Genomic DNA, 13,784 nt, shown 5'->3' on the forward strand with positions numbered 1-13,784 from the left:
AAATGAAGTGCAGAAGTGGGGAAAGATTGAAGAAAAACTGAGTGTACCAAATATACACCTTTTCTCAGTTCTCTTGCTCTTACAAAATCAATCTGCCTCTCCTCCTCTCAAAACTTCCCCTTACTCCATCTTTCCTTAAATACCCTATTCCAGAAACTCAATAGAGCCTACAGAACACCTGAAGCAGGAGTGTCTCTTACAAGGGGAAAAGGGACAAAATGATTTTCAAATGGTTCTTTATTCATAAACTTGATGCAAGTTTACAAAATTTATTATACATTGCCAAATAAATCTGCAATGAAAAATACCGCCCCCAAAATAAAAAAAAAAAAAGCATGCCAAATGTGCAGCTCTCAATCTGCTAGCCATCAGGATATTAAAGAATTCAAGAATGTATTCAAGATTCAGCCTTAGGTTTAAGGAACTTTAATGCTTTAAAGGATTCTGCCTTGTCACTTGTTCTCTCAGTAACTGGCAATCAGAATTTTATACAAATGTAACCCAAGTGAACAAGAATACCAGAAAGTCTACTTCCCTCTTAACCAAAATAGAATCAAAAGAAATTAAACACACGCAATAATGCAGAAGTGCCAAGTCTTTTGGATGTGGTTTACAAAGTTAAAAACGGAATCTTAAACCCAATGGATAAGAAACACTTTTGAAGTTTGTAACTGGTGTGTGCAGAAAAGTGTGCTTCTGGATTTCCTTTTAAAAGTGCTTAATACCTACAATTTATTTTCAATCAAACCTGGGTATATTAAAAAAAATCAATTACCAACCAAAAAGGACTGACTGGTTCAGGTAAGGCAGTAAAATGGAGAGTACCTTGATTTAAGTTTTATAAAAGAATTAATAATGTACATAGAGTTCCTATTAGTCTTTCAATGTAAAAGCCATTGTTATAACTATAGCAATAAATTTAAGAGTCTCCAAATTAGGTATCTTTTTGTACTTAACTGTGCAGCTTTTGTTCAAAGAGTCTGTCTTTGTGCCAATCACTTTAAAAGTTTATTAGTTTACAAATGATTGCAACATCCCGTTAATAAAATGGAAAAGTAAAATGACTTAGTATTTTAAATAACTTCAATTTCTATATTGTGGCTCTTCTTCATAAGAAATATTGAACCAACAATAAGCAGATTCAGCCGAGCAAGACTCTGATGCCCCAGTGAAAACACTACTTACAAACTTTAACTGGCATAGCCTTGCCCTGCTTTGCCTAAAAGTCTAACATAACTCAATTAAGGGTGTATCTTACGGAAATAGTTCGTATCTTCACATAGCCATACAGAAAAATAATTTAATGAGTAGGTTTCCTGTGATTATTTTGGCAATATCATAAAATGGTTTTAGACCTGAAAGAGCTACTGATTTAGAAGATCTTAAATTTTCTAAACCAATATCAAACATTCATTAAACTTTTATTGGCTCTACACAGAAAAATATCTTGCAATTTTCTTCATAACCTATGGGCTCAATATAGGAAAGTTACCCTAAAGCTGCATCTTCAGTAACTTGATGCTAACTTGTCTGTTGAAAAGATTTCATTTTTCAAGAGAGAGAGATAAGGAGTGGCCAATATGTGTATTTATCAGGAAAAATACAGGAAAGGCCCCATTGCTCAGTCCAAGATACCTAAAATGAGCAAAATGAAAAGGCTGTAACTTATACTGTATGTCAGTTGACAGATTATCCACTAAAACATCTATTAGCTAACATCTTCGGTACGGCTGTTATAGGGGCACTCAAAGCTTGTGTCTGCATGTTCGAAAGATTTTCTTTAAAGCAACATTGGTCCAAACATACGACAGTCAACATATTTAGCCATCTTCCTTTGGAGGTGTGTACCAGCCTGAAATAGAATGCAAAAAAAAAATTAAAATACTTTAATTCCTAAAGCAACTAGAAGAACTAGAATTTATTAAAGCTAACTATAGTGTCTATTCAGAATTTTAGTGTTTAAATTTACTGTAAAAATTACACTTATACGTGGGTCAGTAACACTGCATTGTGATACATTCACAACAGAAAGTTATTTTCTATGAATAAATTGTGCTTGCATTTTCAACACAAGAGCTTTATATTAATGGAATTCTTAGCTAAAAATGACAGTGTGGAATATTAATACATAAAATATTTTATTGCATTTCAATGCTGAACTTAAAAGTAAACTTTACAGGGCAGTCCCTGTGGCCCAAAGGAGTAGGGCGCTGGCCCCATATGCTGGAGGTGGCAGGTTCAAACCCAGCCCGGGCCAAAAACTGCAAAAAAGAAAAAGTAAGCTTCACTAAAAATAACTATTCCCTAAACAAAATCCTGATATTTTAGAAAGAACTTGGCTTGTCATCAGCACAGTGATGCCATTTCACCAATGAGGAAGCCATCACAGCAGGTGCAGTGACTAAATAACCATGCCTAAGATCTGAGTTGGTAGCAGAAGCCAACCTAGAATTCATCTTAATCTACTGTACATTGTGACATAGTTAACAATAGAGTGTATTCTTGAAAGATGCTAAAATAATGGGTGTGAAGCATCTCACCACAAAAATAACTAAGTGATACATTTGTTAATTAGCTAGATTTAACCATTCTACCAGTATATACTTCAAAACATCCATGTTGTACACAAAAAATACAATTTTATCTGTCATTCTTTTTAAATACAGATTTAAAATTAAAAGACCTGAATCTCTCCTGCTTCTCAATCCATTGTTCTTCAACCAAGATTAAGCTTACACACTCACACACATTTTTGAATATAGGCTATAATGTTTGTTTTAAGAAAAAAGTAAGAGGGAAGAAAAAATGTGACTATTTCCCACACTCCACAAAAATCTAAGCTCTCCATAGAAAGGTAAACTAAACTAAGTACTGTTTGGTGCAAAACTGACTAATATTTGTAGAGCACCCACATGGTCATGAAGTAGTTCCTTTGGGTCTATTTATTATGCCAGAAATGGTTATGAAAACCTGGCCTGTCCTCAGTTTTATCATTTCCTTCCTTGGCTTGAAGATTTTGTTTTGAATACCATTTCCAGAAGTATGCAATCACTGAACAATTGACAAGTTTGGCTTTGTCATTAAAAGTGAACACAGGGCGGCGCCTGTGGCTCAGTCCGTAGGGCGCCAGCCCCATATGCCGAGGGTGGCGGGTTCAAACCCGGCCCCGGCCGAACTGCAACCAAAAAATAGCCGGGCGTTGTGGCAGGCGCCTGTAGTCCCAGCTACTCGGGAGGCTGAGGCAAGAGAATTGCTTAAGCCCAGGAGTTGGAGGTTGCTGTGAGCTGTGTGAGGCCACGGCACTCTACCCAGGGCCATAAAGTGAGACTCTGTCTCTACAAAAAAAAAAAAAAAAGTGAACACAAAACACAAATCTTAAGTAACAAACTGCCACATTACTAGCAAAGTAAAGAACACTTTCCAGGCTCTGGTGCACACCTGTAGAGTCCTGCTACCACAGAGGCTGAGGTGAGAGGATCACTTGAGTCAAGAAGTTAGAGGCTGCACTGAGCTAGATCACATCTGTGAATAGCCAGCCTGGGCAACATAACAAGACCCTGTCTCTCAAAAAGTTTATTTTAAAAACATCTTACTGTAAATACTCTCTTAAAAAAAAAAATCTATTATTTACTTTGCATAAAAAGGCAGTTTCACTATCCCTGCTACAATGACTGCCTTATTATCAGCAGTTAGTTACAAAGTACTAAGCACATACACCACTCTTTTCTGTCACAAGTTTGGCAAGACAGACATTATGTCAATTTTAGAGATGAGGAAACCAAGGCTGACAGAGATAATGAGACACAGGACTTGCTCAGACCATAGACCCAGTGAGTGATAAAACTGGCACTTAAAAATGGGTATTCCAATTCCAAGTTTACTTTTTTTTAATCTGTTAGAGACAAAAACTGCAATAAGGCAGAAGCAAAATTTAAAGAGCAATAAAGTTTATGAAAGATATTTTAAAATTTAACTTTTTTACTAATTTACAACTCATCCTCAAGTGTATACTGAAATTAGAAGTATTCTTAATTGAATAGATAAATGTATAAAAGATTGTCAAAAGCATTAAATATAGTCTAAAGATGTTTCAGAAAAAGCTGGTCATGGTCCTGATTATATTTACTCAATTAGAACAAGAACTCCACCTATAAAGAGTTTCTTTTAACTGATTTCCTATTCTATTACCATAGATGTCAAGTGAGCATACTGAGTCATTCATTCATTTTATTTATTTATTTTGTTTGAGACAAAGAGTCTCACTCTCTTGCCTTTGGTAGAGTACGTGGAGTCACACCTTACAGCAACCTCAAACTCTTGGGCTTAAACAATACTCTTGCCTCAGCTTCCCAAGTAGCTGGGACCACAGGCACCTGCCACAATGCCCGGCTATTTTTTGTTGCAGTTGTCACTGTTGTTAGCTGGCCCAGTACAGGTTCAAACCAGCCAACTTTGGTGTATGTGGCTGGTGCTGTAACCACTGTGCTACAGGCGCCAAGCCTGAGTCATTTAATCTCACAGAAAATCTTGACTGAGAGATACCCAGCTCAAGTATTTAAGATACAAGAGAGTAAAGGAAGAACAGTGATGTTAAAAGTTCATTAAAAGATTCTAAATGAAGCACAAGTTAAATTTTTTTCACTATGGTTAACAGTGCTTTAAGAAATTAAAGCAAAACCAGAAATTAAACACAATAAATGTCAATATATTATGTAAAACTTTATAATTGCCAATACATACTTGTCGAATTAAACATACCATTTTTCTCATGTATCTGTACAATGGAATTATAGGATTGTTGAGCTCTTGCTAGATTATATTGATTCTGAAAGAGAATTATACATTTTAAATCAAAACTGTAATAGATGAAAATTAAAATAAATTTATGAATGCATCACTGCTGTGCTTAAATCTCAGGAAATTGGTATTTCCATTTAAAAAAAGTTTAACTTTATACTCTCATTTCTCAATTTCATTATTCTTTACAATGTTCTAAGAATAACAAAACCAAAATTATACCCCAATAAAAATTTAGAAGCGTCACAGTTCATTTCTATAAGTATTCCTACCAGCGGACAAGTACCAAGCTTTCTAGCTCCAGTGCTCCTCTCCACACTGATGAGTCAAGTTAAAGGATGCTATGTGGACATGAGTAAAATTTAAACTCGCTTCCTCAAAACTTCTACAGGAAAAAAAAAAAATGCACACACACATACACATCTTAAGAAAGAAAAAAAACTGTTATTAAAACTGTAATACTCAAGTCACATTTGACTTCTACAATGACAAGCGGAGCTCAATGTCACTCTCACAAGCACACACACACACAGCCCTTTCAGATAAACATTAAGCTTCAAGGGTTACACATACGGCAATTTGAGATAGAAATCTAAATGCCTATTAATTGGCACCAATCCATTACTAAGAGTCTTCTTTGGGTAAAAATATACTGTTTCCTCGAAAATAAGACAGTGTCTTATTTTAAGGTGTGCTCCCAAAGATGCGCTAGGTCTCATTTTCAGGGGACATCTTATCTTTCTTGTAAGTAGGTCTTATTTTCAGAGGATGTCTTATTTTCGGGGAAACAGGGTAGAATCCTTTCTAAGGAGCCAAATCTAGGATTAATTTTGTCACCCTAAGTACAACTGGCCTATATCTTAACTTCCAATTAATATATCATGAGCATTCACCATAGTGGTACATACCTAACATATCATGGAATTTGAGTAAAATTCACACAGTACAAGAATCAAAAATGTACAAAAAAATTCTAAGTGAAAATTGTCTTCCAACCACCCAGTTCTCGCCATTCACCCACCTTCCTCCACTCAAGTTAATCACTATTACCCTGTTTCCTCAAAAATAAGACATCCTCCGAAAATAAGACCTACTTACAGGAAAGATAAGACGTCCCCTGAAAATAAGACCTAGCGCATCTTTGGGAGCACACCTTAAAATAAGACACTGTCTTATTTTCGAGAAAACAGGGTAGTAGCTTCTTGTATGCCCTTCTTTAAGATTCTGTAAGAAAGCTCACATACAGCCCATTGTTAGTCACTGTCCCATGCTTTCCAACAAACGGTTATATTCTACAGACACTATTCTGCCTCTTTTCTCACTTAAATCTTGGAGCTTGTTCCATATCGGTATACAGAAAGCTTTACCTTTCACTCTTTTTAAACAGTGAGGTATTTCTATTGTATGTATGTTCAAATAGTTTTTAGTCAGTATTGGTAGACACTTAGGTTGTTTTCAATATTTTGCTATTACAATGTTGCAATAAGCAACCCTGTAAACATATTTGCAAAGTGTTGGTAAAAAATGTCCTAGAATGAAGCTGCTGGGTCAAAAGACTTACATGCCTTTGTAATTTTGAGATATTGCTAAGTTGCCCTCTACAGGACTATGTAATGTGCTCGCCAACCAGACTTTTATGAAAGTATCTTGATACAACCTCACCAATAGTATTTCATCAAACCTCTGATTTTTGGCAATGTACCATATGAAAGATGGACTCAGTGTAGTCTAATTTGCATTTCTGTTATTCAGTGAGATTGAGCATGTATCCATATGTTCATAAGCCATTTATTTCTATTTCAATAGACTTTTTATATCCTTTTCCCATTTTTCTAAGGATAATTGTGTCTTTTTTAATTTCTACGAGTTTAATGTAGCAGAGCCCTGCCATAACATACCTAAAAAACTAAAACATAAAATATGCAGCATCATTCTCAAAGTTAATGAAAACTAGTGTTTTTCGGTCTGCATTTTCACAAAAAAGGATAAAAATGAAAAATTTGGAAACAGTCTGTACATGACAAAGCACAAATACACTGAAATTCCCAAATGACTGTAAAGCAGTGACATCCTAATCCTACTGCCCACCCACTCAAGACACAGAAAAGGTCAGCCTTTCCACTTCTCAACTGTCCAGAGCAAGGTATTACAAGTCCAGTTTAAGGGGAATGTTTCTGCATAGGCTTTGCTGTAACAGGGATTCAGCACTTTCCATTTTTCTAATTTACTGATTTCTGCCTATCTCTTTATTAATTTCTCCTTTTTGCTTTCCTTCAGGTTACCTGATTATCCTTTCTAAGAGGCTTGATACACCTTTTATTTTTTTTTTAAATTTCAGATTAATGTGAGGGTACAATTAGGTTACAATGTTTGCATCTGTTAGGTAGAATCCCTATTGTAGCTGTGTCCCACACCCAGGAGATATATGGGAAAATGCCATATACCCTTACATTGTGCCCATTAAATGGGACCACACCATCTCCCTTCTTCCCTTTACCCCACTCCCTGTCTTGAATTGAGTTTTTCTCATTGTGAGGGTGTCTGTTAGATCATCTATTGGCTTCATATTACTATTGAGTACATTGGAGACTTGCTTCTCCATTCTTGTGATACTTTACTAAGAAGAATAATTTCAACTGCATCCAGGTTAATATACAAGATGTAAAGTCTCCATTTTTGATGGCTGAATAGTATTCCATGGTATACATATACCAGTTTATTAATCCATTCCTGGGTTGATGGACATTTAGGTTGTTTCTACATCTTGGTGACTGTAAATTAAGCTGCAATAAACAATCCAGTATCAATGTCCTTATGATAAATTTTTTTTTTTCTTTTAGAAAGATGACTAGTAATGGGACTGTGGGATAAAATGGAAGGTCTATTTTGAGTTCTTTGAAGGTTCTCCATACTTTTTTCATTTTTTTTTAATAAGGATTTTAAGGTTGTGAATATTTCTCTGAGCTCTCTTTTAGTTTGGTAAGTAATGACTGTATTATTAATCTCCATACAATCTGCAGTTTTAATTTCAAATTCCCTTTTGACTTAAGGGTATTTAAGTGAATTTTAAAATTCCACAAAGAAACATTTTTCTGGTTTTGTTATAACTTATGGTTTTATTTAATTAAATCAAAGAATGAGACATCTGTCCTTTCTTACTTTCTAGAATTTGAGGTTTTCTTCATTGAATAGAATTAGCTTCATGATTGTTTCAGATAACAGGGTGAGAATATTCAAAACAGAGGGAAAGGGAGAGAGAGGTAGTGAAGAACTAACAGAATTTTAGTATTTTAATTATGGTTCAATTCCAGGTATTTCTAAATTTTCATTTGATTTCTTTAAACCAAAATTTAGAAGTATGTTTATGCCAGGCATGGTAGCTCACACCTTGTCATCCTAGCACTATGGGAGGCTGAGGCAGGTGGGTCACCCGAGCTCAGGAGCTCAAGACCAGCCTGAGCAAGAGTGAGATCCTGTCTCTACTAAAAACAGAAAAACTAGCCAGGTGTTGCAGTGGACACCTGTAGTCCCAGCTACCCAGGAGGCTGAGGTAAGAGGACTGCTGAGCCCAAGAGTTGAGGTTGCTGTGAGCTAGGATGCCACTGCACTCTAGCCTGAGGAAACAGAGTAAGACTGTCTCCCCCCCCCCCCAAAAAAAAAAAAACCACCCACAAAACTAAAAATAGATGTTTCGTTTCCAAATTCACGTAGGTTTTTATCAGTCCCTTATCATTACACCTTCTAACGTTACTTGCATCATATTCAAATTATTAACATATATGGAAGGAATTGTTTTTAAATCTTTGGACTTCATTACTTTATGAATACATGGAGAACTTTTCCCCCTATTTTCCATAGATACTTGACAAGGACAGACAATATCTGATTATTGAATATAGAGTTCTATGTTTATCCACTAGACCATACCTGTTAATTGGTTACTCAAATCTGTATTTTGACAGTCTGTTTAACTTACCATAAGCAGAATATACTGAAGTCTCCAAATATAGTGGTAGATTTGTCAATTTCCCCCTGGGGTTTTTAGCCGGTTTTTCTCTGTATTTCAAGGCTATTTTGATAAGTACATAAAGTACAAAAATTGCTATCATCTCCCAGTTAGCTGAGACTTTTATCATAAGTAGTTCACTAATGCTCTCTGTTCCAAAATCCTGTGTTTGATAGATACTAGCGCTCCATCACCCTGTTTTTGATTAATGTATACATATCTTTATCACCCTCTCCCGTTATAAAACTAAATCTTTTTGTATCTTCATATTTTAAATATCTTTCTTAGAAATAGCTGGATTTGTTTTATTAATTTAATTTAACTGGTAACTTTAGTCAATTTACATTTCTTATGACTGATGTATATCAACTTGCTTTACAACTTCTATTTCTCTTACTTTCTAATATAATTTAAATATTTCCTCCTGGGACTCTACTAAGATATATCTTAGACCCCACTCACCTCTTTCAACTTGTGCCTATCTATTCCCATATCTCTCTATGCAATATTCTGAATTACGACTTTGGAAATACTATCTAATCAATTTTCTCTTCTGATGTATAAATAAATTTGAATTTCTCATTTCAATAATTATATTCTTTATTTCTCTTAAGTTCTGCTTACGTGTTTTTCATATCTTGTAGTATTGTAGTCTTACTGCTTGACCAATTTTATGAATTCCATCCTTTTTTTAATATTAGATTTCACATATAACTATTTTCTCACAATTCTACTATCCAATGTCTATTCTAAATCTGATAATTCCAAAACTTACACAGTCTTTGGGGATACATGTCCCCATAATTAATAAATAAATAATTATTCATTATTTCTAACAATTCCCCTATCTATTGGATTGCCTTCTTGAATGCTATAATCTTTGACTAAATTCATGCTTGCTTAACTTTAATCTCTGGGAATCCTAGAGGCTTAAATAAGAGATGCTCTCCTCCAGAAAGTATCCATGTCTGCTTTTAAAGCCAGCTGTGGATACAACTAAAATAAGACCATATTAGCCCCCTGGAGAATCTCAGTTTTAAGAAAGTTCTCAGATTTGGATCCCTGAGCTCTTTGTTATAAAAGACTGGACTGCGGGGTATAGGTAGCCACTTGATTCTCCTTGCCTGGGAAAAAATAAAACAGATCTCTCACCTGAATGTGATCACTGACTAGGGGACCTACCAGCAAATCATTGGCAGTCTATGGGCAGTGGGGAAAGATCAGTGCCCTTCTGGCTGGAGAAATAGGTCAGGAGCTGCCTCAAGGGCTGTGTTCTCTAAGATTACAGTATAACTCAACTACCATTCCCTTCCATAATAGTGAATGGAAGCTTCTTAGAACACTATCTTGCCTTTGAACCTCAAATTCCTACTGAAGTCATGACAACAGACCTCTGCTTTAGAAGGCTTCCTCACTGCTATGTCCTAGAGTTGATGTATACCCTGTGATTCATGTTAACTGAACAGAAAACCAGCCTGACCAACTTCCTTCTGTCCCATGGCTGGCTCTCAGCTCCTGCTGCCTGAGCCTATGCAAGCCAGACTGTCTGGTTCCAATCCTTGCTCTGCTACCCATGACCTTAGACATGTTATCTAACCTCTCTGTGCTTCAGTTTCCTCATCTACAAAACAAGGACAATAATAGCACCTACCTTTTTAGGTTATTAAGAGGGTTGAAAGAGTTAACATAAGTAAAAAGTTCAGACTAGAACCTAGCACATTAAAAGCACAATTGGAATTAACACAATAGGATTACGTGATCTTAATTTTCCAAGACTTCTAAGTACATATAATTTATTATGCTGTACATACCCATAATAAATTTAAAACTTTAGATATGTTTATACTAAATATAGCAAAGACAAAAAGAACAGATAGATACTAGATACTATGTAATTTATTATTGGTGAGTATCTTCAATTTTCTGATGTCTACTATAGATCACTTCTGTAACAAGAACAAACCAAATGAAAATGAAATGGTCCCAAAAAAAGTCAACACAGAAAAAGAACCCTCTTAAGGTAACATAAACTATATCTTATACTCTATGTAAAATTCTTATTAAAAGTACCTTATTTGCTCCAAACTGTACTCTGGCTTTGCCTTTTACTAAGGTGGCATTTATTTGCATGATGACGGACTCTATTGAGTAGGCACTGCTCCAGCCCTACAGGAAGAAGAAAACACATCGCGGAAACAGTAGTGTTCTCCATTCCCACTTGGGAAAGCCTAACAAAATGGCATATTAACAACTCCAAAACAGCAAATCAGCGTTAATAAGTTGGTAGTCAAGGGGACAAAGTAAAATTGGACCATTTCCAGAATCACACAAAAAAATAGACAAACTTACATAATCAATTGCCTAACATGAGCAAAGCATCACTTTAAATAAACATGACTCTTAATGCCTATCCTAGCATAGACTCAGCATGAAGTACAATGTCATTTGACTGGTTTACCTTAAATAGTTTTCTTTCATTATTAAAAGTAGATGCTATTTAAAAAAAACTAAATTTAAGGCAGGTGCTATTACATAAGAACTTTTCTACTTAGAATCTGATTTACATAATCAAAACATTATTGAAATTGACAACTGAGTACCCATAAGAAAATATCACCTGTTTTGTGAGAAGTTCCATACATAATGCTCCTCCACCCAAGACGTACCTTAAAAAGAAAAAAGGATCATACGAAATTCTCTTGATCTCAATATTCTTTCTTCAACCATTTTTAAAGTGCCATTACTTAGAAAGTATGTACCTAAGTAAGATTAGAAGATAACATGCAGAAAATGAAAACTACTGTTAGGATATAGAAATACGGGTAGTATTAATGGTTCTTAGAACAGAATACTTTTAGACTTTTATAATATCAGAAACTAAGAACTTAGCCCTAAATATTCTGAAGAATGGGACAGAAGAACCAGTTTTCTTAAATGAGATTCAAGTGTTCTTTGCATCTGAAACTTTCGCTACCATCATGTTACTCAGCCAAGTGTTTTTCCTCTGACTATGGCAGCAACTTTACTGCATGAATAATGAATATCTTCTGGACGTTTTTAATGGGTTAAGTTTTTATCCACTCAGTTGTTAAAATCAAATGGTTCTGACCACAAAGCCCCTCTCTGAGACTCAGTTTCTTTTTGAAGGTCCAAGGACTGCTCTCAGAACCAAAGACAACTCCCCTGAGCTCATGAGTTGGAGATCAGCCTGAGCTAGAGTGAGACCCTAGCTCTAAAAATAGCTGGGCGATTATATTATACATAATTCCAGCTACTTGGGAGGCTGAGGCAAAGAGAATCACTTGAACCCAGGAGTCTGAAGTTGCTGTGAGATATAACACCACGGTACTCTACTGGGGTGTCAAAGTGAGACAGTCTCAAAAAAAAAAAAAAAAAAAAAAAAGAAAAGAAAATAATTCAAGTTGGGTGAATACCTTTTGTATTTTCTCTGAATCTTCCATTGGGCTAAAAGAGTATCCAGTACATAATGAACATCTGCTGATTTAACAGTATTAAAAGATCTAGGTTCTCACTTAGAATTTGGTTCTACAATTGCTCAAAGCCTAGTAATCTGTCAATAAATTAACACCATACTCGATCTATACATTTTGGAAAACCTAAAGGTAGACAGGGACTTGTTTTAGGAAAAGGAAATATGCAGTATACACCAAGTAACCCATTATCCAACCACCACTGTTCCTTTAAGTACCCAGCCCCTCCTACCGAGGAGTACAGTCTCATCCTGTGGTGAAACTAACTCCAAAAAAAAAAAAAAAAGGAAATGTTTGCATTTGCATGTCAAAAGAAAGCACAGTGTATATGAGCACCTGATACCCACACAAATATTTGTTGGATGTCTAAACACAAGTTAGAAGTAGTTCTAGTACCTACATAAAAAAAGTTAGATAAGTAGGGCGGCGCCTGTGGCTCAACGGAGTAGGGCGCTGACCCCATATGCCAGAGGTGGCAGGTTCAAACCCAGCCCCGGCCCAAAACTGCAAAAAAACAAAAAAAGGTAAACTTTTCCTTAATATACGCTATCACCAGCACTTACACCTAAAAGGAACTGTTGGTTCTAGTTCTGCACTCTTTTTTTTTTTTTTTTTTTGAGACAGTCTTAACTCCTAAGTAGAGTATCCTGGCAGCATCACAGCTCACAGCAACCTCAAACTCCTGGGCTCAGGCAATAATCTTGCGTCAGCCTCCAAAGTAGTGGGACTACAGGCATGCACCACTATGCCTGGCTAGTCTTTTTAATTTTTTATCGGAGACAGGGCCTCACTCTTACTCAGGCTGGTCTCAAACTCCTGAGCTCAAGCAATCCACCTGCCTCGGTCTCCCAGAGTGCTAGGATTATAGGCTTGAGTCACCAAGCCCAAACTGAATTACATTCATTTTATCAATATGTGTTCCAAATTCTTACAGCTCTTTGCCTCCAAACAAAGAGTTCCTAGTGAATAGTGAGACAGTTCATGGACACTAGACAGCAAAGAAAAAAAATTTTTTTAACATTAATAATCTAAGTCACACACATGAACATAATATTTTTAACTTAAAAAATTTCAGTTGGCAAAGTTGTAAAGCAAACACTACTCTAAGCTCAGCCTCTTTAGGCATTTGATTGATAGTTACTGTTAAAGAATTCAGTTACAAAGGCAACATTTTATATAATTCTGTTTATCTAAAATGTCCAGGATAGGTAAATCTAGAAAGACAGAAAGATTAGTGGTTGCCAGGACCAAAGATCAGAAAGACGGGCGGTGCCTGTGGCTCAGTGAGTAGGGCACCGGCCCCATATGCCGAGGGTGGCGGGTTCGGACCCAGCCCCGGCCAAACTGCAACAAAAAAATAGCCGGGCGTTGTGGCAGGCGCCTGTAGTCCCAGCTGCTCGGGAGGCTGAGGCAAGAGAATCGCGTAAGCCCAAGAGTTAGAGGTTGCTGTGGGCTGTGTGACGCCACAGCACTCTACCCGAGGGCAGTAC

At 36.1% G+C, this 13,784-nt stretch overlaps 1 protein-coding gene across 6 annotated transcripts in view; it reads right to left on the reverse strand.

The window, feature by feature from the left end:
• Positions 1–227: 227 nt before the first annotated feature.
• The window catches only part of UBE2Q2 (ubiquitin conjugating enzyme E2 Q2), a 58,196-nt gene continuing 44,639 nt past the window's right edge, over positions 228–13,784 (reverse strand). For 5 of the 6 annotated variants that reach the window (XM_053594201.1, XM_053594198.1, XM_053594200.1 and 2 more), the window contains 4 exons: positions 11,421–11,469; positions 10,874–10,969; positions 4,759–4,825; positions 228–1,852 (listed from right to left, as the gene is read on the reverse strand). In XM_053594201.1, the coding sequence (XP_053450176.1) occupies positions 1,821–1,852; positions 4,759–4,825; positions 10,874–10,969; positions 11,421–11,469 (244 nt within the window). In that variant the 3' untranslated portion in view covers positions 228–1,820. The other variant, XM_053594199.1, reaches the window with a different exon arrangement.

The sequence above is a fragment of the Nycticebus coucang genome, chromosome 6, assembly GCF_027406575.1.
Source record: "Nycticebus coucang isolate mNycCou1 chromosome 6, mNycCou1.pri, whole genome shotgun sequence".
NCBI lineage: Eukaryota > Metazoa > Chordata > Mammalia > Primates > Lorisidae > Nycticebus > Nycticebus coucang.